Source organism: Miniopterus schreibersii (genome assembly GCF_964146895.1).
Source record: "Miniopterus schreibersii genome assembly, chromosome: 18".
Classification (NCBI taxonomy): domain Eukaryota; kingdom Metazoa; phylum Chordata; class Mammalia; order Chiroptera; family Miniopteridae; genus Miniopterus; species Miniopterus schreibersii.
Genome location: NC_138121.1, coordinates 21,312,228 through 21,339,727, shown reverse-complemented (window position 1 = coordinate 21,339,727; position 27,500 = coordinate 21,312,228). Strand labels below are relative to the sequence as shown.

The 27,500-nt window shown below is 43.0% G+C and overlaps 1 protein-coding gene across 1 annotated transcript in view; it reads right to left on the bottom strand.

The window, feature by feature from the left end:
* The window catches only part of WWOX (WW domain containing oxidoreductase), an 861,667-nt gene that overhangs the window by 619,743 nt on the left and 214,424 nt on the right, over positions 1–27,500 (bottom strand). Inside the window, exons 6-7 of the mRNA XM_081118786.1 lie at positions 26,101–26,189; positions 1,119–1,304 (exon numbers count right to left, since the gene is read on the bottom strand). Of these exons, the coding sequence (XP_080974912.1) occupies positions 1,119–1,304; positions 26,101–26,189 (275 nt within the window). The remainder of the gene's footprint in view (positions 1–1,118; positions 1,305–26,100; positions 26,190–27,500) is intronic.

Genomic DNA, 27,500 nt, shown 5'->3' with positions numbered 1-27,500 from the left:
TCCAGATTTTGTTACCGCTTAATTACTAGATGCTCCGTGTCTTTGAACACAGGGGAGGATTATTACTGGCATTTTCCTTTCATTTCAGCCATCATAAATTTAAAATGGGAGAAGTAAATCTCTCCGCAGCATGTCACTTACACCCTAAGCCCCTGTGTTTGGGAGTGATAAAGGCTTCAGACTAACCCTTGGCTGGTCTCTCTCTTCCAAGTCCCAGGGGTTACATTTTATGGAAGCGTGATTTAAAAAATAAGCTTCATTCTGGGTCACTAAAACATTTCAGGACTTATGGCGGAGAAGAAGGGAAGAAAATAGGCACTTGAGCATTATTTTTTCCAGCTACTTTGCTAGGAGTGAAAGCTCCCAACCACACCAGGAAAATCTCCCCAACATGCACTAAATCCAGCCTCACCCAGCGAGTCCTTTGTCTTTCCCCAGTACTTCTCTTCAGACAAACAGTTGTTTATCCAACTCTAGAAACAAATATGCTGAAAATACGATGAAATTTTCAAATGTCTTTTTACTCAATTGAATATTCTCCTAATGGTGATAGAAAAGAAGTGCCATCTGATGTTTTAATTGAAATTTTAACCAAAAGAGGCATGGCCAGATTTCTAATATGTTCTAACTACAGTACTTCCCTTCCTACAATTACACAGCTAATGTCTGCATTGAATTCCCTAATTTCTCATTATAAAACAATTGGATTTCATCTCGCAGTCTTTAATTGCATTGTTTCTCCTGCTAGAATAACTGCACATTCTTCTTGGTGAGATGTTGAAGTTGTTGAATGACAAATCAATAAAGGTCAGGCATTCAGATTTAATCAATTATTATTCCTTCTCAAAGCAAAATCAATGAGGGGCCTGAAGTAGAGTTGTAAAAACAATCTACATAGCTATAGACGAAACCTCCAAATAATCTCCCACAATCACACACACACACACACACACACAAAAAAAAAAAAAAACCTCGAAAACTTAAGTAAGCCAGGTCGAGTGCACCCACACTTTTCAGAGTAGGACTGATGAAAATTATTTTCAGAAAGAGAGCCTTGGGAGAGTATTAGCCGGTGCGAGGAGGGCCACAAGTGAACAAAACATGGAATTCTAACCCACCTATGGGACTCCGAGGAGACCACAACGACCCGGGCTGGGGCTGAGCGGCACAAGACATCCTGCAGGAGCTGGACCAGGTAGAAGTGCCCCAGGTGATTCACCTGGAAGGTGGTCTCCAGGCCATCTTTTGTGAGGCTCCAGGGTAGAGCAAAAGCCGCCGCGTTGCACACGAGCACATGCAGAGACCTGAAAAATAAAACAGCCAGTGTTGTGCAGGCATAAACACGCTAAAGTCAGGGATAATTCATGCTCCCTCGGGAATAAACAATTCTTTGCTATCTTCAAGATTCCAGTAACTTGAAAATGGGGTGCCCCAGAATGTCGCATCTTAAACCACTCTGATGGGGAAGGGCTTGGACTTTGAGTTGGCAACTGTCTGGGGTTGCTGAGGAAAGGGGTTCCCGGGATGCAGGACTTTAAGTGCTAAAACCAGAGTCATACTGGGCAAACCAGAATGTGTTGGTCACCTTGGTTGGAGCCTAGGACCTACACCTAACTGAATCTGTGCTTCTTAATTCCATCCAATTCTCAGCCCCAGGGCAGGGGGCCGTGAGTCAAAGGAGATGTCATCCATGGCATCATTTGTCTGGTTTTGTTGTTTTTCTGGGCCTGAAGCTGAAATACAACTGGAGCCTAGATTTTATCCCTAGGAGTTAATGTTTAAGGGAGTGTTTGTGCAAGGGCTTGTAATGAAGTCACATGAGGCCACTCTCTGGCCCCTTGGTCCTCCTCCGAGGGGGGTCTACCACACGACTGGTGACCTGCCAGGGGAGGAAAGGTCAGGAGAGGATAGGAACCACATGACCAGCCATATGAAAGGGCAGGGAGTCTAAATCTCTTGGCCAGTGATATGATCGGGGAGAAAAGGTCACCCTGGGGGTGAGGTCCTTGTTTTCCCAGGTCTACTAGACAAGTTTCCAAGACTATTCCCTAAGGAAATACTCAAAATGTACATAAAGGTTTACTCATAAGGATGAGTGACAATTACAAGTTAGCTAGAATTTTAAAAACCGCATATGAACTAGAAGCCGCTTAAAATCCAACAACAGAAAAATGGGGAAGCAAAGCCCCGGAACCCTGCGAGGTATCTGCCAGGATAAGTCACTCTGCCCTTCCCTTCAATCCACAAGAGAACACTCTTCTAAGTTGTTTTTCCAGTGTTTCCCTGTCTTTAAGACAGGCCTGGGCACTTGGGATTTGGGCAACATAACCTTTTGATTACGACACCTTTATCCCAGCCTGCTCATTTTATCAAGAAAATGCAAACTGTATCAAGCAAAGAAACTTGCTTCCCAAAGACCTCAGCCCGGAGGCATGAACCCGTAAGGACCTGGGCCACCCCTTCCTGTTTCACCAAATTTCAATGCCCTTCGTTAATGTTAACTGCACAACACCAGAGGCAAAATATGCACCCTGTGCCTGAAACTTGTCACCTCCGTTAATTAAAAACAGGCTTATGGAATATGAAACTATAAAGTGCTAGACTTTTTTTATTATTATTAATTGTAAAGACACTTCATTGGCTTGCATAAAAGGAAAGGAATTCTTTTAGCCTTGCTTTAATGAGGTTTTTATTATTCAAATGGCAAATTTTGCTCAGTTTTGACCAAAAGCCATTGCAATTCAAAAGGCTCTGAGATGATGAATATTTACAAAATATCAAAGGAAAGAGTTCACACTATAAAGACAGAATGGAAACAAAAGTAGTATCACTCGGATAACAGTCAATGCTATTAGTCAGCACTTTCAGGGGCTGAGCTTTCCCCTTCTTTGGTGGGTTCTGGTCTGTGAGAAGGGAGTGAGGACAGGACAGGCTGTCCCCCTTGTGTAGACCTGGAGGTTACAGCGGGGGGGAGTGTGCGCGTACACTCTCTGTGGTTCTGAACTACCCACGGAGCCCTGGAGAAAGCTCCTACCTGCCCTGCTCTGAGCTGCTGGGGAGCATGTGTAGAAAGTAGCACTCCCACCCTCTCGAGCCAAAACATGTCAGTGGGCCAGAGAACAACTACTCAAGAGCAAGGAGGGTGGGCCCTGGCCAGTGTGGCTCAGTTGGTGGGGCATCATCCCTTGTCATCGAAGGGTGAGGGCCCGGTCCAGGGCTGGATTCCTAGTGGGGGGAGGTGCAGGAGGCAACCAATCCATGTTTCTCTCTCACATCGATGTTTCTCTCTCCCTCTCCCTCTCCCTCCCTCTCTCTCTAAAAATCAATTTTTAAAATCTTTTTTTTTTTTTTTTTTTAACCCTGGCTGCACGTGGCTTAGCAGCTGAGCATCAACCTAGGGTCCAGGAGATTGCAGTTCGATTCCTGGTCAGGGCACATGCCCGGGTAGCTGGCTCGATCCCCAGTTGGGGTCGTGCAGGGGGCAGCCGATCAATGACTCTCTCTCATTGATGTTTCTATCTCTCTCTCTTCCTCTCTCTGAAATCAATAAAGATATATTTTAAATAAATACATAAATAAATAAAGTTCTTTTTTATAAATGTGATCATTATAAAAATAAAAAAAAATTAAAGAGTAAGGAGGGTAGGGTTCCAATGGCTGACCAGTGGGAAGTGCTGCTTGTCACCAATGGGAGTGACAAGTGGCCAAGCTTTCTGTCCAGAGTAGCCTTAAGTGATACTTCTCACAGGAACGAGCACTAAATGGTGCTAGTAAATAAAAGAGGGTCCTAGTCCAAAGGCTGTAGCTTACTGGCTTCTAGACGGCAGATCTCCAAGTTTTCTTCCCATTCCTTCCTTTTGTTTCTTTAATTCAGGGATAAATGACATGCAGTACAACATTAGTTTCTGGTATACAGCCCTCAAGATTCCCATCCATTGACTATCCCCTCTCTTTCTGGCTTTTTCAATCTCTCCCTCTCCACTCGTTCATTCTTGCTGTCTATCAGGCTAATCAGATTTTTCCGATTTTCTGACCATTTGTTGGGAGAAAATCAGGAAAGAAGGAGAGAAAGTGGAGGAAAGAGAGAGAGAAAGGAAGACAGACGAGGAGGGGGTGGCTGGAAAGGGAAAGAAAGATATCTCCTGGATATTGGGGCTCCTTCGAGGTGCACCAGCCTGCCCCTTCCACTTTATGGTCTATCACTTTGAAATACTTATCTCCACTGGCGATCTCTTTCCTGCCCACAGCCCCAGCCCTCTATCCCTCCTACGTTACAGAACCTCATTCCTACCTACCCCAAATCTAAACCCTTCATCCTGTCTCCTCAAGTCTTCCCCCGTTCGAGATGCTCTGATTCCTGCAATGGGAGATTCTCTGTAACCAGTCACGCGAGATAAACACTTAAGAAACATTTGCTATCACACCTTCTCCCAGAGTCTCTACGACTGATCAACGCCAACATCGCTAGATCTTTCAGGATCTCTATACTGTTCTGTCCAGCCCTTTACATTTCCAATGGAGTGGGCGCTATGATGTTCTGTCTCGTTCTGATTTATGAGTCCCATGTGCCCATTCCCAACTGCTATGGGCACTGATTTCTTCAGAAAATTGTCCCTGGCTGATGGGCACCGTCATATCTGGAAAGTCATGCCCCACAGCCAGGTGCTCTCCAAGAGAACCAACTCTGTATAATTATAATTCCCTCTCCAGAGCTCCCTATAGGATCAGGCTGAAACCAGCTTCCAGTTGAACACAACCTGTTTCCCTCCTTCCTTTGAGAGCACTCGCCCAATAAATCATTTGAGCAAACGTCCCCATCGCAGGCTTGATCTCTAGGGAACCCAAGCTAAGACTATGACTGTTACTCCATGTGTCTCCTTCTTATGTCTTTAGATTTATCACTGCAATAGCCTGTACCTGCCTGCCACCTCTGCTTTCTCCCTTACTTGGCTATTCATGAATACTGGGGCCAAGTTAAAAACATTCTCAGAGTATAACAGAAATATTGACAAAGACATTTTTAAAATTTATAAAACTAAATTACAAATAGCCAGTACAAGATTTAACATTCTTAAACTCCACTTCTACTAAAAATTTAAAAAGATCATTTTGACGTATCAAATTAGCAGATTTATTTATATTATTATAATATTTTTATGTTGTTATATAACAGTGATTGGGATATGTATTCCTACACCCTGGATATGTGTTGTTTTAAGCCAATACATTTTTGGTAATTTATTACAACCGCAAGAGAAAACTAACAGAGTGAGGTAATAAATGTTTGCTGTTTTAAGTCACTAGGTTTGGGGGATAATTTAGCAGCAACAGATAACTAATACATGCATCATGCTATGTGATAGAAGCCAAATCCAAAAACCTACACACAGAATACTTCCATTTATATAACATTCTGGAAAAGGCAAAACTCTAGGGACAGCAAAAAATCAATGGTTGCCAGGGGCTGGGTGTAAGAGGCAGGAATTACTACAAGGGGGCACAGGGGAAATTTAGAGAGGGGGGTGATGGAACTGTTCTATATCTTGATTGTGGTGAGTCCATGACTGTGTGTTTGTCACAACTCACAGAGAACTGTACAATAAAAGCGGTGAATTTTTCTACATGTAAAATGCACCTTAACTTAAAAAACAGAGAAAAACGATAGTGCTTTGTGTTTCTCCAGTGGAACTGATCACATTCCCCAGGGTGCTGCATTCGAGTGTCTGTGTACCAACCACACCCAGTAGGACTTTCAGCAACCTGGCCTCATTCATCTCCACACCTCTGGAGCGACTTGCAAAGCACCTTGCCCCTGACATGTGATTGATGTAAAACTGCTGAACTTAAACTAAACTCAGGTAAAATGTGCATAGACTATTTACGATATGCTTTGCTCTGAGTTCCAGGGAAACAATTGAGAAAAGAATTTTAAAACTCTATTTGCAGAAAGAACAGGTAAATTGAACATCCATTGTAGACGTCAGAGAATGTTTGGCCATCTCCACAGGACTCATGCTAACTGTCTCCCTGTCCTTTCAAGAGCTAGTTCAAATCCCACCTCTCTTGTGAAATTTCCTGGACCACCCCTACTAAAAGAATGGCCCCTTATCTGAATTTGTAAAACATTTAGTATCTGCATAATTCTTAGGCAACTGCTGAAGCTAGTCTTGGGAAAGATTCCCTGAATGTTCTGATCGATCATAAAAATCCTTTCTTATATAATTTTCAGGACCTACTTCTAAGTGTTGCAACAGAAGAGGTGCAGTCCTGCAGTTCTGTCATCAAATAAAACTGACCATAAGACTTTGGTCATAGGGGATGTTCAGTACATGCCTGTTTAATTGATCACACAGGCCTAGAAAATATGAACCTAAAAAGGTCTGCCATTTTCCCTTGCTTGGGGCATTCATATGATTTCAGTCTGAGAAACCATTGTTGATAGGACTTAGTATGTCAATAGTCTATTTTAATCATCATAGCAACCCATAAGGTAGACAACATCATCCCCATTTTACAGATGAGAAAAGTAAGCTTCAAAAAGGTTTCTTGTCTGTAATTGAAGGAGTGAGAATTCAAATCCAGAACATTTACCACTGAACTCTTTTTTTAGCCATAAAAATGCACAGGTTTGAGAACAAGACAATAGGAATGCATACTAGTGCAGGCCAAGGGGCTGCACACAGAGAGTGGTGTCTCTGGATGGCGCCCCTCCAGAATTGTTCAGGGCACACCCTGCGCAGCTATGAGCAGCAGTGCTATCATGAGACTAAGAAGTCAGAAGGGGATGATATGCTTGAACTTTAGCCCACCTCCAAACTGACTCTCTCCCAGTGTGATGACAGGAATGGAGCTTTCTGGACAGTATAGAAATTCATGACACTTGTATCACGTTTCTTTCTGATCCCCACTCAAACACTGTCACAATGCATTCTTGTCTTCTTTTAGTTTTCCACTTAGATGGATCTGCGAGGACCCCTCGTTCGGTCCCAGCCACCCATTTGACACGTCATGCACGACCCTCTCCATCTCCCAAGGCCTACTCAGAAGGCACTTCCTTCCTCAAAGAATCCTTGTGCCTCATCTGGAAAATAAGCAATATCTCCCTCTTCTGAAGCTCCTAAACACCTTCCCTAGACCTTTACAAGGTTGGTAGTGTGACTGACAAAAAGACAGACACAACTGATGATCCTTTGACTTGCTACTGGTAGTCAGCTGCATGGACCGGAGACCCAAGTTCCCTTACCTTCTAGTTCCTACCAATGCAACAAGCTACTAGAGATACCAGCCCAGTGGGGGGGGGGGGGGGTCCAGGATCCCATTAGTATCCTCCACAAACGTCCATTGCCACTCTCAACCCTGTCGACTACTCTGAATGCTCAGCAGTAACTAGCAACCGCCCAACTCCAGCCTGCCGGAGTGTTTACTGAACACCAACTTCGGAGCTTCAGCATCTCCCAGAAGGCTTGGCCTTCCATTCTGCCTGGGGTGTGTCCATCCCTACATTATTTAACACTTTCTATCACGTGCTACATGTACAAATGTTGTCTCTGCCAGCAGACAACAATCAATGTCCAAGGGAAGAGAGGTCTTTGTGTTTGTCCAAGGTCTTGCATGTAGTAAGAAGCCTTTTGTGCATCCTGAATGGATACATCTGAATCAATGCTATCGTCCCAATGACATTTGGTCTAATAATAACAAATATATTATTCCCTAAAAAAAATAAAAAATAAAAAAGACATAAGGAGGAGGCAACAAGTAGCTTTGGTTCTAGCTGATAATAAGACAGAGTTATTAATGCTTTGGAGATAAGATCAGCCCATTATGACTCAAGGAACCTAAGAACCAGATGCACAATTTCAAACCTGAGAACTGAGAAGTGAACTTTAAAGAGCGTGAGGAGCAGTAGCAGCCATCACGGCATTGAGTTACAGTGAAGATTTGTAAATCGAATTGTAACATGCTCCCCCCCAAAAAACAAGGCAGACTTTCACAGGTTAAATAAACACCCCGAGGAATGTTAACACCATTGTGGCTCTTGGGAATTCCATTTCAGACACAGCAAAAGTATGAGCCAAGTGGAATGTTATATAAAGGAAAATACTTTTCAACTCCCCCCTGAAACAGAGTGTCCCACCATCTGGGGCACTTCTCAAGTGAGTAGCATGATTTCATACTACTTGGAAATATTCTGAAATTCAATAGAAAGGGCCTAAGGACCCAAAATCCCCAAAGCAACTATTTCTCAGTTTTTCCCTTGTGTTCCTCTGTCTTTTTCTCCCAGAAAAGGAAGGGGGGAAATATTATAGAATTCCAAAGTGCAGGCAGTCTGCTTAAATAACTCAGGCAGGTTTATTTTCAACTGAAAGATGGCAGGATAAAACTTAACATAACCATTCTCTCCTACAGCAACCTCAAGCCCGGGGAAGGTTCTCTACACTCCAGCAATCCACCAAAACTAGGACCACAGTGCCCAACATGCAGGTGATGCTACCAGTAAAACTCAAGATGACTTTAGGTGGTATACAGGCAAACTTTTTTAGAAGTGCTTATTTGCTGTAATGTACTAGAAAAAAAATGTAATTCACCTCTAGAACTCACGACGATAAAAATGATAAAAGGGAATGATAACACCCACCTTGATTGATAGTTGTGAGAATTAGAGAAAAATGGTAAGTGGCCCGGGCCGTGGCAGAGATGGGACCGTTTCCTTTTCCTAAGCTGCCTGTTTCCTAGAGCTTGAGCTACACTTTGGAACACGATACCCATCAATAATTCAGAGATATAAAATATGCATATAATTTTCTCCCACATTTATAAAATACCTATGTACTGTTTCCCATACTGTTACTCAGTAACTCTGGGAGATAAGGTCCTGGATAAACAGGCAAGGATATTTTAAAGCAAATAACACAAGAGAAACAGGAACACATAAAACCAGCATCAGCTGAGGCGCTCAGTGACCGCCCAGCTGTGTTCCTAAATTTTAAAGGCGCCACATATTTTGAGAATGTGAGGGACATCCACCACCCAGTATTGAAATAATAATTAACCCAGAGCGCATTCTGCTGTCAAGATAGCCTGGCCGCGCTTTGTTTTCAAGTTGGAACAGAGAAAATAATCCGAGCCAATCAGCAGGAATAGAGCAGAGCCCTGGCTGTGTCCCCTGGAGACCACCAGGAATTTTTCATTTCATGCACCATTTACAACTTCTTATAGTGAATTCCAGAACATCAGTACATACACTTAACAGAAAATGGAAACGTTCTTGTTTTTGTTATTTCCTTAAATTTTTGCCTCACGTCCATTATCTCGATTATACTTTCCCATTTCATCATATGCAGTCCCGGCAGCCAACTCGCAACCTCATTGATTCTGAACGGGGGCAAATGTGTAACAGGAATATGCCACATGCTATTCTTCCAAGGGGGCTTTCTAGGGGGGGAAAATGCAATAATTTGATAATTATGCCACCAACGGCACTTAATCCAACCGGCATATCTCAAGCGCAGGTCTGATTCTTTGGTGTTACAATTCCAGGCGTTCCCATTTTTTTCCTGCCCTTTGCACTGGGACTTTATGGCCCTGGGTTCTGAGAATATTTAATAAAGTGGACAATCAATGATAAGTACAATAAAGATGGAAGGGTGGGGAGAGTAAGAATAACTTCCACTATGCTCATGACCTAGTCACCTCACTTGAACATAGCTCCCACAGATTGAGAAAATGCAAATTAACCCAAGTCTCCCTTGGCAAATTCCCATTGTGTTCATCTGACAAATGAATCATGGTCCCGTCCTAAGAAAATTCACTTGTGATGTGAAAGAAGTCTGGGGAGGCCAAATTGGAGTTTAGTAAACTCCACAAGGGAACTCAGAGAATGTGAACATCATTCATATAAATGAAAGAAGGGAAGAGGCTGGCGGATGGGGAGGGCACGGGCTGGCATGATTGAGAGCAGAGGGAATTTGTTTTTGCCATGACCCCCAGTTTCCCACACAGAAAATACAGTAAGTCACAACAGTGGACTAGAAACCTCTGAAGGACAGCCACCCCTGTGCCCCCACGCCTAGCACCTTGCTTGACCTACAATAGAAGTTGTTGAATTACTGAATCCCCGAAAATTAAACATCACTTGTGAAGTTCTCTGCATCTCTGTGCACACCTATTAAGTTCATTGTCACTTGTTTTTTAAAGCATTACATGTATACAGTCAGTCCTTTTTAAAGACCCACACAGTCTCTATGTCACCATGGTCCACGATACAGTCATTTACGCGCCACTGGCCTGATTTCTGTCATACTGAAGGATGCCCTGTATTTAATTGTTGAGAATGCACTGGGAACCAGCTCCTCTCAACCTCATCCTTCGCACAAACATCTACTAAGTGGGGTAGCTCCTCTGATTTGGAGTTTTAAATTAGCATGTGTTACAACAAATAGAATACTGGCCTGTGAACATGTTAAGCGTGAATGGTGATATGTGAGCTCTGGGGAGCTGAGCCCCGTGGCTCACAGAGCTCGCACAGTTAGGCTGCCCAGCAGTGGGAGTCACTAAACGAAAAGTCCGTGCGGCCTTACAAAACACATCCCTTACTAAGAAATTGGAATTATCCAGGAATATTACTTGGCTGTGCCTACGAAGAACGGATTTACTCTTACACCTGAAAATGTCGCCTTCTGTCTCTGACGGGGGTTCCCTTGCGGGAAGGTTCTGGTGTCCACACCACACAGCGTCCACACAGGGTCTTGAGCATAGGGGATCCCTGGCATTTGTTGACACTTCTGTTAAAATAATGCCTGGGCACCCTCTCTAAGGAACATGTATTCCCAAAAGCATTGTACTCAGTTGGTAAGCGGGGAAAATAAAGGCGATGAGGAAATAGCTAGCCTTTCCAGAAACGCACCAGCATTCTTTCAAATTAAGTGTATTCTGTGACATGAAACAATATCAAGCATTACAAGGCGTTATTTATGAACTTCTGCCATACCATGCCTGCATATATTCTGCGGAAAGAATCATGGGAACATTCATTTTTTATATGTATTTGTAGAATAGCTGTAAGTACCCAAAGATGATTTCATTACTATTATGCAGAGTTTATTTCGAACATACCTCACACAGTTACAATGAAGGGAGGGGGTCTTAATGTGGGATGGTGGAGGTGAACTTACATGGACAATAGGAAAAAAATATCAGTTGGGGGATGTGCTTAAGAGCATGGTCAAGTCACTCAAACAATAAAACATCTCATACATTTTGTAAATTTCCTTGCCTAGAGATATATGGAGCTGTAACAGAGTTCAGAAAGCCCCTGACAGCTGTGCTGCCATTCAGACCTGAAAGATTCCGTGTTATGATAAAAATTAATGTACTCTGACATCCTCTGGGACTCCCAGGGTCCTGGGAATAGCTAATGAAGAAATACAACCTTGCCAGAGAACAGCACGCAGCTCTGGAGTTGAGGATTAATTCAGATGTGGTAGCAGTGTGGCCCCGCTGTCATCGGCTGTAAAGCAGCCAGACCCCGGGGTCAAAGGGAGCCAGCACTGATTGGTTAGAATTATTTCCTGGGTCAGGGGAGGTCAAATAAACAAAAATCTTTACAAAATAATTGAGCCCAAGTTGGATTCCGTCTGTCACTTTGTGCTAATGCTCTCTTCTTAAACCAAATAGGGGTCACTCAACATCTTGGTCTCTTGTTGGCTATGATCATAGACTTGAACGTATGAAACGTCTCGCCAGGGCACGTGCCTCTCCAGTGATTACAGGACCACTGGGCATGTCCCAGTGGAAACTCCATCAAGAGGAGCTCAGAAAGGGTGTTAAGTGTTGAGACTGAAACGAATCCTGATCTCCAAAGAGAAGTTTCACTGTCCCCACCAACCGACCTTCCAACACCTTTCACCCTTAAGTATTATGATGTCTTCTAGGAGGGCAAACAATCAGAATAATTGTTCATAGCAGAATTATTTATAGTAGCCAAAAAGTGGAAATAACCTAAAAGTCCATCAACTGATGAACAGACAAAGTGTGGTCTGTCCACACAATGGGATATTATTCAGCTATAAAAAGCAATGAAGCACTGACACAGGATACAACATGGATGAACCTTGAAGACATTGTCAGGTGAAAGAAACCAGACACAGTCCTGGTCAGGTGGCCTAGTGGTTAGCACATCATCCCAATATGCCGAGGTTTCAGGTTTGAATCCCGGTCATCTGGACATATACAAGACTCAACTAATGAATGCATAAATAAGTGGAACAACAAATTGATGTTTCTCTCCCTCTCTCAATCTCTTCCTCTCTCTCTCAAATCAATAAATAAAAATTTTTAAAAAAAGAGAGAAGGCAGACATAAAAGAAGACATAGTGTATGATTCCATTCATCTGAAATGTCTAGAACAGGCCAATCAGAGGAGACAGAAAGTAGGTTAGTGGCTGCCTAGGGCTAGAGGGGGTGGGAGAAAGATAGGGAATGACCTCTAATGGGTACAGGTATGGGGTTTTCTTCTTGGAGTGATGCTAATGTCCTGGAATCAGTGGTGATGGTTGTACAACTCTGTGACTACACTAAAAGCCACTGAATTATGCACATTAAAGAGATGAATTTGTAGTATATAAATTATTGCTCAATTTTAAAAAAAAAAAAACAAAAATCCCTGGGCTCTGAGAATCCTACACTGAAACTCTCAGAATGAGTTAGGTGACTCCCACCTGGGTTCCCTCACCCCTCACGAGAGCAGCTATTGATAACATATGTACTTCATTAGATTAAAAAATAAAATAGCATTATTTATACATAGCACCAAAATAAATTCCAAAATAATATCAAAATAAATAAGTTTAACATTTGCCTGAAAATCATAAAGGCACTTAAACCTTTTTAAAACAAAATAGAATTAGGCAAATGTGATCATATCAAAAACCACCCCAAGAAGTCATGCACAGTATAAAAGGCAGGAGGAGAAGCTGCAGTTGAGCTGCCTGCCCAAGCAGGTGCTAAGTAGCAAACCCACCCTTCCACCAGGCTAGCAGAGAAGGGGCTGTAAATAAAACCCTGGACCGGATGCAACACTGCGCTAAGCTTGGAAACCCTCCCAAAGAAAGGGAAAGAAGGAAGAAAGATCTGCTTTGATCCAAGACACCTGAGGGTCAGACAGGGCTGAGGAGCCTGAGATTGAAATCTGTTTTGGTATCAGGGTCTTTACGGGCCATAGCTACTTCTTGTCTAAGATCAATGTGAAGCCTTCCCTCTAACAGGGTGGCCAGTCCTGCTGTGTGTGTCAAAGCCGGGTCAGAAGAAGTTCCCCAAAAATCAGCAGAGTTACACTCAGGATCTGGGCTTCTTCCATGCAAATGAATCAAGCAGGAGGAGCCGAGGGCACCACCATCTAAGACAAAGAATGACCCGGGAAATGATAAATGAAAAGAGCTGAATGACGGCCAGTCCTTCCCGACCCCCAGCCCGGTGCTCTGCCCACTCCCTCACTACTCAGTGCCACTGAGCAATCCCACGCTTCCTCACCAGTGGAAGGAAACCTAAGATTTCTCTTCTGTCGCTGCCAGGAAGTGGTTTCTCCTCTCCGTGGCTGCCATGGCCTCAGATGATTTGAAAAGCAACTGAGAAAAGAACTTTGATGACTCATAAACAGAAATCTTGCATTTTGCAATAAACATTGGACCTGAATTAATAAATGCAAGTTGTACAACTCATGCTTCAGATCTTAATACTACTGCCTAGTTTTTGAGGAAGGGGTGAGAAAAAGTTACGTGTAACCTTTCTGGAGGGTGATTTGGTTTCATAGATGATTAAAAGATATCCATATGCTTTGGCTCAGAAACCCCTCTTGTAGGAACCGATCCTAAGAAAACAAGAGATCCAAAAGGAAGTATGTGCGGAATGATCATAGTGTAACGAAAAATTAGAACCTAGCAGCCCAAAATTCAAGATAAGTTTACATTCAAATTAGAGAAATGTATCTAATACCATGAAAAAGTGCCCACAGCATACTCAGTATGAAGAAAAAGACATGTCTGAATACAAAAACACACATGTAACAAAACCGCGTCATACTGACTACGTGGCTATAATGAAGGACGGCCGTAATTTAAGTCAAAAAAAGGACCACAACAGGTGTTGGCAAGGACGTGGAGAACCTGGGATCCCCAGATACTGCTAGTGGGAATGTAAAATAGTGCACTGCAGCTGCGGAAAAGAGTTTGACGGTTCCTCAGAAAGTTAGACAGAAAGTTACTATACGATCCAGCATATGCTCAAGAGAAATTACAATGTATATCTAGATAAAAACCTAAACAGAAAGTTACTATACGATCCAGCATATGCTCAAGAGAAATTACAATGTATATCTAGATAAAAACCTAAACAGAAAGTTACTATACGATCCAGCATATGCTCAAGAGAAATTACAATGTATATCTAGATAAAAACCTGTACATGAATGATCATGGCAGCATTATTCATAATAACCAAAAAGTATAAACAGCGCAGAGGTTCATCAACCGACGAATGGGCAGAGGAACCAGGACTCGAGGCCTGCTGGCTGGGCTGTGCTCAGCGCCCCACACAGCAGCACGTGAAGATCACCCGGGGAGCTTCCGAAAGTCCAAAAGCTCGGCGCACGCCCCAGAACACTTACATCAGAAAGTCTGGGGGTAGCAGCCAGGCACCAGTGACTTACAATAATCCCAGGCTGCTGCGACAGCATGGACAAGTTGAGAGCCACTGTCCCCAAGAGACAGTCCCTCGAGAGTTTGGGGAGCTGATGGGGGAACTTCAGGCACTGCAGTCCTTTTAGGCAGGACACATTCTGCCAAGATGCGTTTCCCAAAGCTGTGCTGTTTGTGAGCTTACCCATTACTTATACTTCTGAGACCAACAGAAACGTTTCTTTCTTCTTTCTGTTTTTGGTTATCAATTACTGCGTAATGTCAGCTCAAACGCCGTTTTGATTCTGAGCTGGTGACGGAGCTGTAACAGCAGTCTGAGCTTGAAAGGCAAACCGAAGGACTTTGCTGCTAATTGAGAGGATCTGTTTATATTTTTTCTAAATGACAAGGTACTGAGTAGGTTCTTACAAAATGAAGAAAAGAAAGGACTCATAGTATTAAAAACACAGTGCAGTGACAAGCAGTTCAACTAAAAATATAATCTTCCTCGGGGATTTTCAGCAGGCTGCCACAGTGTAGCACCGGTGATTTATCTCAAACGTATATTCAAGTTTTTAGGCTGACAAGAATTAGCTTCTCAACAATTTATGGGGGGGAGGGGGGGTGAGATGGCTCCCACGTTATTAAAATGTGATTTCAGTGTGGTTTAAGCACAAGCTTCCCAACATGTCAATTATGTAAAAGTAGAACTCCAGTGTGACAATAGGGGTGGTTAGATGGTACAAGGAGAAAAACCAAGCTGCATTCGTGGGCCAACTTGGGAAATATAATTCTGAACCACAGAGGCTGAAACGCTTTTCCCAAGTCTTGCATAAACCAAGAATTCTCTGAGAGTAACCAAATGTTAACCCTAACATCACAGATTTGCTGCGCCAATGGCTGTGTAGGTGGTCTCAGTGAAGGCCAAAGGGCAGGCTGGGCAGGGCTCAGAGGTGGCAGCCCCTATCCAAGCCAAGCAATGCCAGGCTAGTTTGTTCACACGGCCCAGGCCCCAGCGGGGAAGCCGTGGCTCCTAGTGGATAAATGTGTTCACAGATTCCTAGAAGGGAACATTTGTGGTATTTGCCTAAAATAACTATTGTACATTTGATTACTTCAAAATTTGTTTTCTAAGATCCATAAACGTATAACCTCCATGCTACCCAAAGAGGTACTGATTCAAGAACTTTAAATGGCTGAGAACTGATACCCTAAAAGAAAAGTTTGGCCACTAAATTTAACTGTTTATATGTTTGCCCTCCCTCCCTCCTTCCCTCTCTCCAACCCATTCTTCCCCTCATCCATCCGTCCATGTCCATCCACACCCTTCCTTGAGCTAACAATAAGACATTAAACGTAAGAGTTGCAAAGGATGATGCTAGTGAAAATAACGATACAAGCTAAAGTTTCTTAACTGTTTATTAGGTATCAGGCACTATGTTTTAAGAGCATTAATTACATTATTTAATCTTCTCAACCACTCCACAGGGCTATTACCATCCTCTCTCACTTTCAGCGATGAAGAAACTGAGGCTCAGAGAGACTGAGGCATTTGCCAAGGTCACCATCTTAGTAAGCTGTGGAACAGAGATTCAAAGCTAGGACTTAGATGAATTAGCCAAGGTTTCTGCTTCTCTGGTGCTCAGTCTAACAAAGAAAAATCAATATAGAAAAAAGCATCCCCAAAGCATTCCAAGCACCATGATTGGGCGTGTGGTCGATGACCCAAGAAGTGACCTGCCAGTTGAACCACTGTGTAGAGGAAAGAGGAGGGAACGAGGCAGGCCCTGTAGAGGACGTGAGAAAGCCATCCAGGGGACAGGTCGGAGGGGTGTGGCCCAGTCAGGAGGCAGAACTCCGAGGCAGCTCTGTGTGAGGCGAAGTACAGGGGCACAGGGTTGGGAGGACATGGCTATACATGAAGGTGGGTAAGGAGCCATATCCCAGAGGCCACGCCAGCAAGTACAGCCTTTGCAAGATCTCGCCAAAGGGTTTTCCACAGGACAGTGTCAGGCAGGAGTCTGCATTTGAGAGCAATCACTCTGGCAGCTCAGATGTGTGAATAGCAAAATGACCCTTTGGTCTTCTCGTGTCTAGCTGATCAGCATCATTATGAAGACAAGTAGGAAAAAAGGGAAATGAACACTGACATGTGGAGTAAATGTATAAATTCGACTGCAAACAAGAGTAAATAGCTGCCATTTCCGCTTAAACAGACTCCGTGGAGGGACGCCTTCTAGATATCTGGTGGGAAACAGTCTGAGCACCTTAACGGAGGGGATGAGCCTCTCTCCTGTTGGGCTAGTTTAACCGCTTTTACACATATTTCAGAAAAACAATTTCTTCTTGGTGATAGAAAATCGGCTGGAAGAAGCATCTCCTTCAACCTTGAAGTGACCTTAATAATCGTCCTAGTAGGCAAGGGTGGTCATCCATCCTATTTATGGGACAAATTTCCTCCAGAGCAACGCATCCTACATGACGCATTTCCCAAATGAGATGGATCTTTCTGATTCTCCAAACTACTGTCTAAGCTGAGCCCAGTGTGAGGGCAGATTTTGAACTAAGTTCTAGTCTCGCTACCAACTGGCTAGAATAACCTTGGTCAAGGTCCTGAACCTCTTTTTAAGCCTCCATTTCTTGATCTATGAGATGTGGTTCATCATTGTATTAGGCTGAACCATAAGACAGGACCATTCTTGACCTACCCCCTGGGTCCTCATGAGGATAAGATGGGATGGCATGTGTTTAACTGTGCATGACACATAATAAATAGGTGATAAATTTTAATAATTACCACCATCATCATCTTCATTATATGGTTCCAAGTTCCAATTAGGACTTTAGTGTATTCATTATAAATAAATAATACTTAGTTGTGGTGGTTGACCTGCCTTCCCCAAACTCACTACGGCACACGGTTCTACTCAAACTCATCTCTTTGTTCAGCCTCGAAGTATCACAGCACTTTCCACAGAGAATTAAAATTGACCATGCACACACAACAATGGTTATATATACTTATCTATCTTGACCAGTCCTAGCATAAACCATTTTCTAAGAAAAATGGCATGTATTTCTCATCGTGAGACAGGATGCTATTAAAATGAGTTACATTTCAAGAGACACTGTGTTCCAGTCCAAGGACTAGCAAACCACAACCATCAGACCAAATCCCAAATCCAACCCACTTCCTGTTTTTATTTTTAAATAAAGTTTTATTGGAACGCAGCCATGTCTAGTCATCCTTTACACTTTATCAGAGACTCCTTTTGTACTACAATGGTCTCATTCAACTCTCAAGATGCACTCAAGACTGACCGAGTGCTTACTAGAGATCATCTGGCTCAGAAAGACAAGATACTTACATAAATATTTATCTGATCCTTTTCGAAAAAGTTTGCTGGCTTGTGCTCTTGTCCAGTGCTTTAAGAGATCATTGCTGAACACCAGTAACAAAATTAATATTCTTTGCTAACGCTAAAGACATAACACCGGCTTATGTATGTATGCACTGGTGGGATGAGGAGTGTGGGAGGAGGCAACCTCGGCGTAATCGTATTTACCCTCCAAAGATGGGTTTTTATTCTTCCTGGAGGGGAAATGCTTTTTTGTGTCTTCAATTAACATACATCACTTTGATTCTACGAAACATGATAGTGACGGCTGAACTTTGAATTCTGTTGGGGAATCAAAACTGTTTATTTTGCAAACATCACTGTGGCTAATTCAAACACATTTTCATGTACTCCTTAGCAGTGATGACTTTTAATGATGGCAAAAGGCTCATGGAAACTTTTTTTTTCTGACAAACTTAATTGCTAAGTGGCCCTTAATTAAATTAATTGAATAATTTTTCCTCTCTATCAAGGATATGTTTTTGAAGGTCACAGTCATGCAGAGTTATGAAGATGTCCTTAAGCTTCATGACTATTGCAAGAAAGAGACAAGGTGCCGGAGAAGTGAGATGGCAACTCCATTAAGCCATGGAGATGGTTTAATCCCCGAGTCCAGCTCAGTTCCTGGTGCTGTTGTAAGCACTGAGTAAATAATGAGGGGGAGGGGAAATTTTAAAAATAAACAGAGAAGGAGTGGAGAGGGTGGCACATGGAGTAGTTTGGCATCCCAGGGTACACAAGGTCATTATCTTTAATATGTCCCACTGTACCTCACTTATTCAAAATGGGTGGCTTTTAAGGTAACTCTGATCACCTGGAAAAGCTGCCTAAAGCCAGGGAAACAGATGTAACAAAGGCCAAGAAAACAGTCTCTCCGTTTACTCTGAATGAGAACTGAAGTAGTCTCAAGTCTACAGCTTTAAGTAACAATGAATGGGGGGGGGTACTCAGTAGAGCAATAAGTACTCTGCGATCCTCAGTGGAGCATCACTACAGTGACAACCTATTCTGTTTGTTTCTTGTCATGCTTATCGCTCGTGGGTAACGTGAAGCTGATGTCCCCTCTTCTCTTGATGGCCACAAATCTCAAAGCTCATTCTTAGGCCCAATTTTTAATGAATGTGAAAGACCTTATGAGATAGACTCCTCCTCTATGATCACCTCTTACTAGTCTACTTCTAGCCCCCTTCCCTGTTTAAGTAAATTCCTTATTTGTATTTTATCACACTATGTGTAGTCTTTAAAATTTCCCAAATCATGTTAGGATCAAGATAATAAACAAATACATATTAGTAAGTCATAGGCACAGTGCACCGAGCTGTGTCTGATTATTTCATACATCACGGCTATTCTCCTCAACAACCCTAAAAGGCTTGTATGTGATAATCTACTTTATATAGATCTGGAAAGTGAGACCCAGAGATGCTAAGAGTGTGCCTGAGGCCACACAGCTCGTAAGTAGCAGAGCTGGGATTTAAATCCAAGTTCAGTTGATCCCAAAACTCTGTCTTCCGTTCACTACACCAGAGGTTGGCACACTACGGCCCTCTGGCAAATCCAGCCCATCACATATTTTGATAATAAAGTTTTATTGAAGCACAGTCAGACTCATCCATTTAAATATTGTCCATGTAGCTTTCATGCTACTAAGGCAGAGCTGACTAACTGTAAGAGAGATCTTATGGCATGAAAAGCCTAAAATATTCTCTAGCGCTTTACAAAAAAGTGTATTGAGCGCTGTACTGCATCCCATGACTTCCAGTTAGCATTTTTGTTTAATAAGGAATGACAGTATATAATGTATTTTAGAAATAGTTTTAAAGAATTATATAAAAGCCATTGGCGCCAAAGGAGTTAATTCTCAGGAGATTTAAAAAAATGTACCTGTGAGGATAGCGCTCATCCCTGATGTTTCTAAATATATTAAATGTTTCACAATATGATTTTTTTTTAATAACTTAAGATGGAAAATGTATGGGATGGCAAAAAATTAACTTTTAGACTTTAAAAATTTTTCCTTAAAAAGTCATAATTAAGATCTAGACTTAGAGGGCTCATTACAGCTAAAATCTTACTCTGTTTTTTCTTTCCTTTTAGTTCTCGCACTGTGTAGAAAAGCAAAGCAACATGATCCTCTGTTAGGCAAACCAGAAATGGATTTCTCATGTTGAGCAAAGAGCAGTGCAGAGATGTTGGCTAAAACATTATTCTTCAAGTTGAACTGAGAAGAGAAAGAAAGATTGAGCTATAATTTACACATTGGTCTGCAGGGTAATGTATCCCTCAAAATTGGGAACTTATTTATAATGTATAGCCCACCCACTTCCATAGAAGGATTTGAGACAGCAAAATTTGGAACAGGAATCCAAGAATATTATATCTGGGATTAGTACGTGCAAGTCCTGAAAGTAATTTAGTAAAAAATGAAAATAATTAAATTTGTTAAAGGTTTTTCTCCCTCAAATGTTTAAAAAGTAAAGAGGGGATAGAAAACGGTTAATCTTTTACTCTTTTCTTTTAAACATCACTATCCTATATTATTATTTTTTAATTAAGAAAGTCTAATTTCTTTAAATTATGCTGGAGACAGAAAGTTGAGAAAAGAAAGTAGAAATCTATGATCAACAATGAAGTTCTGGGAACCTTTAGAACTGCATGTATTATGTTAATATGAACTTACTATCAATTTCAATTAGTTTCCATGATGAATCAAAGCCCTTGGTCAGTATTAGAGGAGCCAACTGGTAACTGGGTTCCATGCAATGAATTTGCTATATATTATGTTCCATCGCCAACTTTTAAAATTCCAGAATTGGAATCCAGGTATCCATTATTTGGGGAATATATGGAATTCAAACTATAAAACATATGAAAAAAAATATTTATGGAGCCCCTAGTTCTAGGAGCTGTGGAATTCTTCCAGGCCCTATTCAAAATGGGTGCTTCTCAGTAAACTAAGCATAGAACTAGAGATGAAAATGGGCCAAATCACCACAAACAACATATTCCAGAGCCCATCACAGGAAATCCCAGTATTTGGTCTGCATGATCGGTAAGGGCCCCAGCACTCATGCTCTGATGGATGCTTCCGCGGCCAGGCCGTGTGGAGTCTGGCTGTTATCCAGGATTGCAGATGAAACAAAAATATCCTTCAAAACTCGGTTTGGTTGAGACTTACCACAGGCTTTGGTTTGGAACTTTCCAGTAATGCCCAAAATAACCTGACCTGCGACACACTGGCTGACCACTGCCATCACTAGCTCCTGGGAGAACTGTCTGGAAGCAGGCTGAGGCTCCCTGGGCTGACCACCCAGAAGGGTGAGTGAGTGGAGAACACAATAACTAAATGAACATGGAGGTGGCAGACAAGGAGAGAGTGGGCAGGGGAAGGGGCTGGTCAGAGTGTGCTGAGCCTTGAGAAAACTGGCTTTAGTAATCAGGCACACACATCCTCTTTCTGGGAGACTTCACCACCACCTGCAAACTATGCTTGCCAAAAAAATTAAATGGGAATCTGTTCAAGTCTCTACAGTTATCTACCATTTCACAGGAAACATGGACAACAATAGAACAAGTTAAATGACAGCCCAGGTATGCAATCAATTTCATACTGACTACAGGAAACTCTAGAGGACAGCCTGGGCCCTTCAGCAAATACAGGGTGGGGCAAAAGTAGGTTTATAGCCGCGAGTATGGGAAACATAGTTTATTCCTCAATTATTATTAATTATTGTATTATCTTCCACACACACAACTGTAAACCTACTTTTGCCCCACCCTGTATGTTGCATTAACTTTTTTTACAGAAAAATAATTGAGGGAAAACCTACTGATTAAAATGCATTGACCTTATTTGAATCCTGATTTAAACAAACTGAAAGAGGGAGAGAGAATAGAAATATTTATTGTTTTCAATGGTTCGAAGCCATTGAATTTCAAAGTAACATATTACTCAGCAGTACTACCAATACAGAAATCCACAATGAAAAATAGGACTGGAGTGTGAGACTTAACAAAAAGAGGAGTCGCTCTGAGTTCCAACAGACTCTGATCCAATCTTTGGAATCCACCACTTGCTAAACCAGGGAGAGTCATTTAGACTCTTTCTCTGAAAAGCTGAGGCCTTTCAATTTGTAAAATAGAGATAAAAATGACTAATGCCCAGGGTTATCATAAGAAATTAAAGACGGACACCATGCATAAGTGCTTAGCACACTGCCTTGCACAAAATAAAAGAGAAAGTTCATGAGATGCTGTGATTTTGCATAATCATTTAGCATTTTTCATTCTGAAATGGCTCCCTCCCACCTCCAAATGGAGAAAAAGAAGAATATATCCCAGAATAGGCGAATCTGCATCTCCTCCCAGTAGAAGGCAGGTGGAGGGGGCTCCGGGGTACAGTGAGCCCAGTCTTCCACCACGTTTCCACTTCTCACCGGTTTCTACCTTTTTCGGTCTCAGTCTACGCAAGATGCTGCGTATCCCAGTGTGGGAAACACACTCGAACTGGAGCATGAAGCCAGGGGATACACGCAGGAGAAAGGAGCCTGAAACACTCCCGGTGTGCTCATACATAGGCCTTCAAACAATATCAAATGGGGGCATCCGCATGGAATTTAAATGTAAAGGTTTTTCCTCTCCTTGGTCCACCAGCACACAAAAAGAGGCTGGCTCTGAACTGGCAGCCTTTGCTTTCATTTGTCATTATGTTTTACACACATGGAAATTTTAATGTCTAAAGATGGGAGGTGATTATAGGAATAGAGCTACACATGTTTTTTTGGCAGCCCAGTCACCAGCACTTAAATTCATTTCTGACAGTTCTCAGAATCTAAAGACCTGTACGTACTAAACTGTCATCTGTCTATCCTGGAGAGATTTCACTTTGGCAGGATTTCAAAAGTTGAAATCATTCGCTTTTTTTTGTGCATATTTATGCCACCACAATATTTCTCAAAAACATGCAAAACACTGTACTCTCGAGAGACATCTAAAAAGAGGTTTGTGGTACAGGGTTTGCCGAGAGGAAAATCACCCTTGTTTCTGAACCTAGAAGTACACAAACTCAGAGTCATTTGCTAAAATCTAAGATCAGGGTAAAATGGGTGATCGCTTCTTCCAAGAAGTTGGGGCTTGGTGATTACAAAAGGCAGTTGCATTTGATGATTTTTGAACTACTTAATGGTTAAAAACTAATGGTCCTGTTAAGACTTGGAAGATGGTGCTATTATGTAACAGTTGGCTCCCTCCAGCAGCACAGCTCACTTCCAATGCGGTCTGACACGGAATGGGAGGAAGTGAAAGGACGCAGTGCAGCTAAGCTCCAGCTCGAGCAGCATGTGTCAGCGAGGGGGCAAAAGAGGCAGAGCTCGATGAAAATCCTACATCTGCTACCAACCTGCCAAGTGACCCTGTGAAAGTCACTCACTTTCTCTGATCTCTGCTTCCATCCCATGTAAAAGGAAAGACAGTTCAGCATGGCGGTGAAGCCCGGCCCTGGAGTGAGGAGCCACGTGGATGGGAGCCCCTACCATTTGGTCGCCCATCCCGCATCTGTATAACAGAGATACTAAGTGTCACCTACCGCAAAGGGTTGCTTTGAGAATTAAATCAGAGAATGCATGCAAAGGGTTCTTAAGTGTGAGGCCCATGATACCCACTCAAGGAATGAGCTGCTCTGGCTGCTACTGTGGTTACTGTTGTTATTATTATTCCCTTTCAAACAACCACAAAAGCATTAGTTGGAGGAGTGAGCCATTCACAAGAAAACAGTGCTTCCTGACAATGGAGATGACGGCTCGCTTCAGGATAACTGGGCTTCGAGGGTCACCCCTCTCTTCCCAAAGCCTGGAAAAGTGCCTGGGGCTTTGGAGACCCCCACTGCATGTGTGTTAAGTGAATGATCATGTGGATAAATGAATGATAAAGGTGTAAAGGAGCAGATGTCTTTTTTTTTTAATTTATCTTTATTGTTGAAAGTTGATGCCCCCCCCTTTTTTCCCATTGATCCCCTCCACCCCGCATCCATCCCACCCTCAAGCCTTCTCCACACTATTGTCTGTGTCCATGGGTTACGCATTTATGCATATATGTTCTTTGATTAATCTCTCCCCACCTGCTCCCCCACCCCCGCCTTCCCTCTGAGATCCCTCAGTCTGTTCATGCTTCTGTGGCTCTGGATCTATTTTGTTCATCAGTTTACTTTGTTCATTATATTCCATACATGAGTGAGATCATGTGATACTTGTACTTCTCTGCCTGGCTTATTTCACTTAGCATAACACTCTCCAGGTCCATCCATACTGTCCCAAAGGGTACGAGATCCTTCTTCTTTACAGCTGCGTAGTATTCCATGGTGTGAATGTCCAACAGCTTTTTTATCCACTCATCTACTGATGAGCACTTGGGCTGTTTCCAGATCTTAGCTATTGTAAATAGTGAGCAGATGTCTTAAAAGTTACTGCTGCATCCTGACTTGAGGCTCTCTGAGAGCTCTGGCCAGTGCCGGCAGCTAACATTGCCAAACACTGCAGGGAGCACACACAGTAGGGCTCATTCAGGCCTGTGGGCAAGCTGGGGATGTTATCCAAGTATTCCTATGGTTGCACAGCCTGCACTTAAGGGGACAGTGCAATTCTCACTGAGGGCTCTAACTCAGTACTTCAACCTCAAGGACTCAGGCCACTCGCTCCTGAAAGGGCTTTAGAGAGACTTCTTAACAGTCTAAAACTGCTGAGTGAGAACTTAAGGGAGACTCAAGGAAAACTGGATACTGAGCAGCCCTATGATCTCCATAGTACCATATGAATATTTGGTTTAAGACACCTCCCCTACATCCATCATCTGTTTGATGATCCTAACAGAGTCGAACCCAAAGACAGCTTGTCAAGTATCAGTGTTCTCCAAATTCAGCCACATGGGTGCCACTTGTGGAACTATCTTATCCTTGGCACCAACTGTACTATTATTAACTTAATCCTCATGTTTAATACAACCCACTGGAAAACAAATTAAATGAAGTTACTTTTTAATGAAATTTAAACCACTGTGTTAAATAAGAAGCCAGCATTGCCTGCCCTAAGAAATATGAGAGAACTGTAAAAATAAACACTAGGAAACAAAATATCACAATTAAAATGGAGCTAACCACCACTGCTTGCCTCAGCCTTGGGTTTGAGGCCTGCTCTCTCTCTGTTAGAAAGAGAGGTTAACACGTGATGGCCTAAAAATTTGCCAGCCCCGAGCGGAGGCTTCCTCTTCCGGGCATGTTGAAAGACAGAAAACAACAAAGAAAGGAGCCCTCGTCAGTTTTGCTAAGTGGTTAGAGCATCAGCCCGTGGACTGAAAGGTCCCGGGTTCGATTCCGGCCGAGGGCATATTGCAGGCTCAATCCCCAACCCTCGGGGTGCATGCGGGAGGCAACCAATTGATGTGTCTCTCTCACATCGATGTTTCTCTCTCTCTCTCCCTCCCTCCAACTATCTCTGAAAAAACAATGGGAAAATATCCTTGCGTGAGGATTACAAAAAGAAAGAATGAAGAGCGGAGTATGTTTTTCACGATGAGAGTCCATGTTTTTGGAGCTACGTTCACACACCACGTAAAACCATCCCTGGTTTGCAAAACAGTAGAACCTTCTTCTCAGGCTCAGATTCCCAGCCCCCTTGCCGTACTGGGTAGCTGCAGTTTCTTCCCGAATGCAATTAAAATGTACTTTCCCTCGACTCCCAGACTGCGAAAAATGTCTATAATCAGGATGCATCTTACAATCATCTGGCTTTTATTAGCCACTTTTAATAGTGCTTTAATCGTGTCCTTTCTTTTTATCTGGGAAGCTGTTAATAGATGGATGACGCATATCATAATGAGAGTCAAGAAAATACGGTGCACCTCAGCAGGGCCAATATAAATGAGCCTCCTGCTTGGATGCCAAGACAGCACAACAGCCTTGCATTCTCCCAATTATGTTCATCTGATAAAGACATTGCAATGGTAAGATATTATGATCTACAGCCCTCCACTGGAACACTCACACATTCTTGGCCTTGAACGCTTGAGCAAAATGCTGCACGCTGCGGAGCAGAGCAAGGTCCAGGGTCATTGCTTCCACCTTGGCTTTATGCTGGAATGAGAGAAAATAAAAGAGAGATGATAAATAACAGCAAGTTTAGTTCATGGTATCAAGTTACAGTAAATGTGTTATGGAACATGTCGGAATTCCCCTGTTTAATATTAGACGCCCAGAGAGAATATAAATCATCGGAATGAATGGAAGAACAGGGCTCTGACTGCCAAGTTTAGGGAGGATGTCAGGCTGGGACTCTGCTCAAACTCCAGGCTGGGGGCTGTGCCGCTTCACGCAGCGCACGGGAGAGGCGCCTGAGGGTCTTCAGGCTCCCGTATCTCCTCTCAGTCTGCGTCCTGAAAAACACTGGTGCAATAGGGGAACACCAGGACGCAGCCTGGCGGGGGCAAGAATTCAGCAGACAGCATTTTAATCTCAAAAGCTGCCATCCAGGTTTTGAAATGATTCCACCAAGACTGTATCAAAAAGTTAAAGGGCCCTAACCGATTTGGCTGAGTGGTTAAAGTGTTGGCCCACGGATGGAAGGGTCTCGGGTTTGATTCCGGCCAAGGACATGTACCTCGGTTGTAGGCTCAGGCCCTGGTTGGGGCTCGTGCGGGAGGCAACCAATCGATGTGTCTCTCTCACACTGATGTTTCTCTCCCTCCCTCTCTCTCTCTCTCTCTCTCTCCCTTCCACTCTCTCTGAAAAGCAATGGAGAAAGTACAAAAGCAGGCAAAAGTCATTTATACTGATGGATCATGACTGACCTAGATCCCCTTGGTTTAGTAACCCAGAAAACTCTACAGTCAGGCGAGGCACATGCGGATAATCACAGTGATGTTAATATTGGCTCTTGTCTATTCAGAGCCCACCCTGGGCTGGGCATTTACTTGCACCATCTCATTTCACCCTCACAACTGAGCAATGGGCTACATTTTCCCAATTTTCAATGTGGCATCTTGTAAGAGATCACAGAGGTGAGACGTGGGGTTAGCAAGTATTGACCTCGAGTCAATCTGATACACTCTGGGTGGCCTCCAGGCACAATTCTGGAAAGGTCCGGGTTGCCTCTCAGACGTGCCTTGTGTTGACGGGGCACTCCCCATTTTCAAGTCTGCCTGGACCCCAGGGTGTGAGATTCAGTGCTATCACTTCTTAGACTTATCTCCTCCAAAAACAGGATGCCAGGCCACCTGCCTGTGCAGGTAAGAAGAGCCCCATAGGACAAGTGTTTAACTTGGGAATTCTTGTCTAGATGGTGATGCTAAAGTAAGACCAAGGAGAAGAGCAGGATTCCTCTAAGGCTATGGAGGGGATGCAAACAGCACTGCGGAGAGCATCGTCCACCCGAATTGTCTCTTTCGG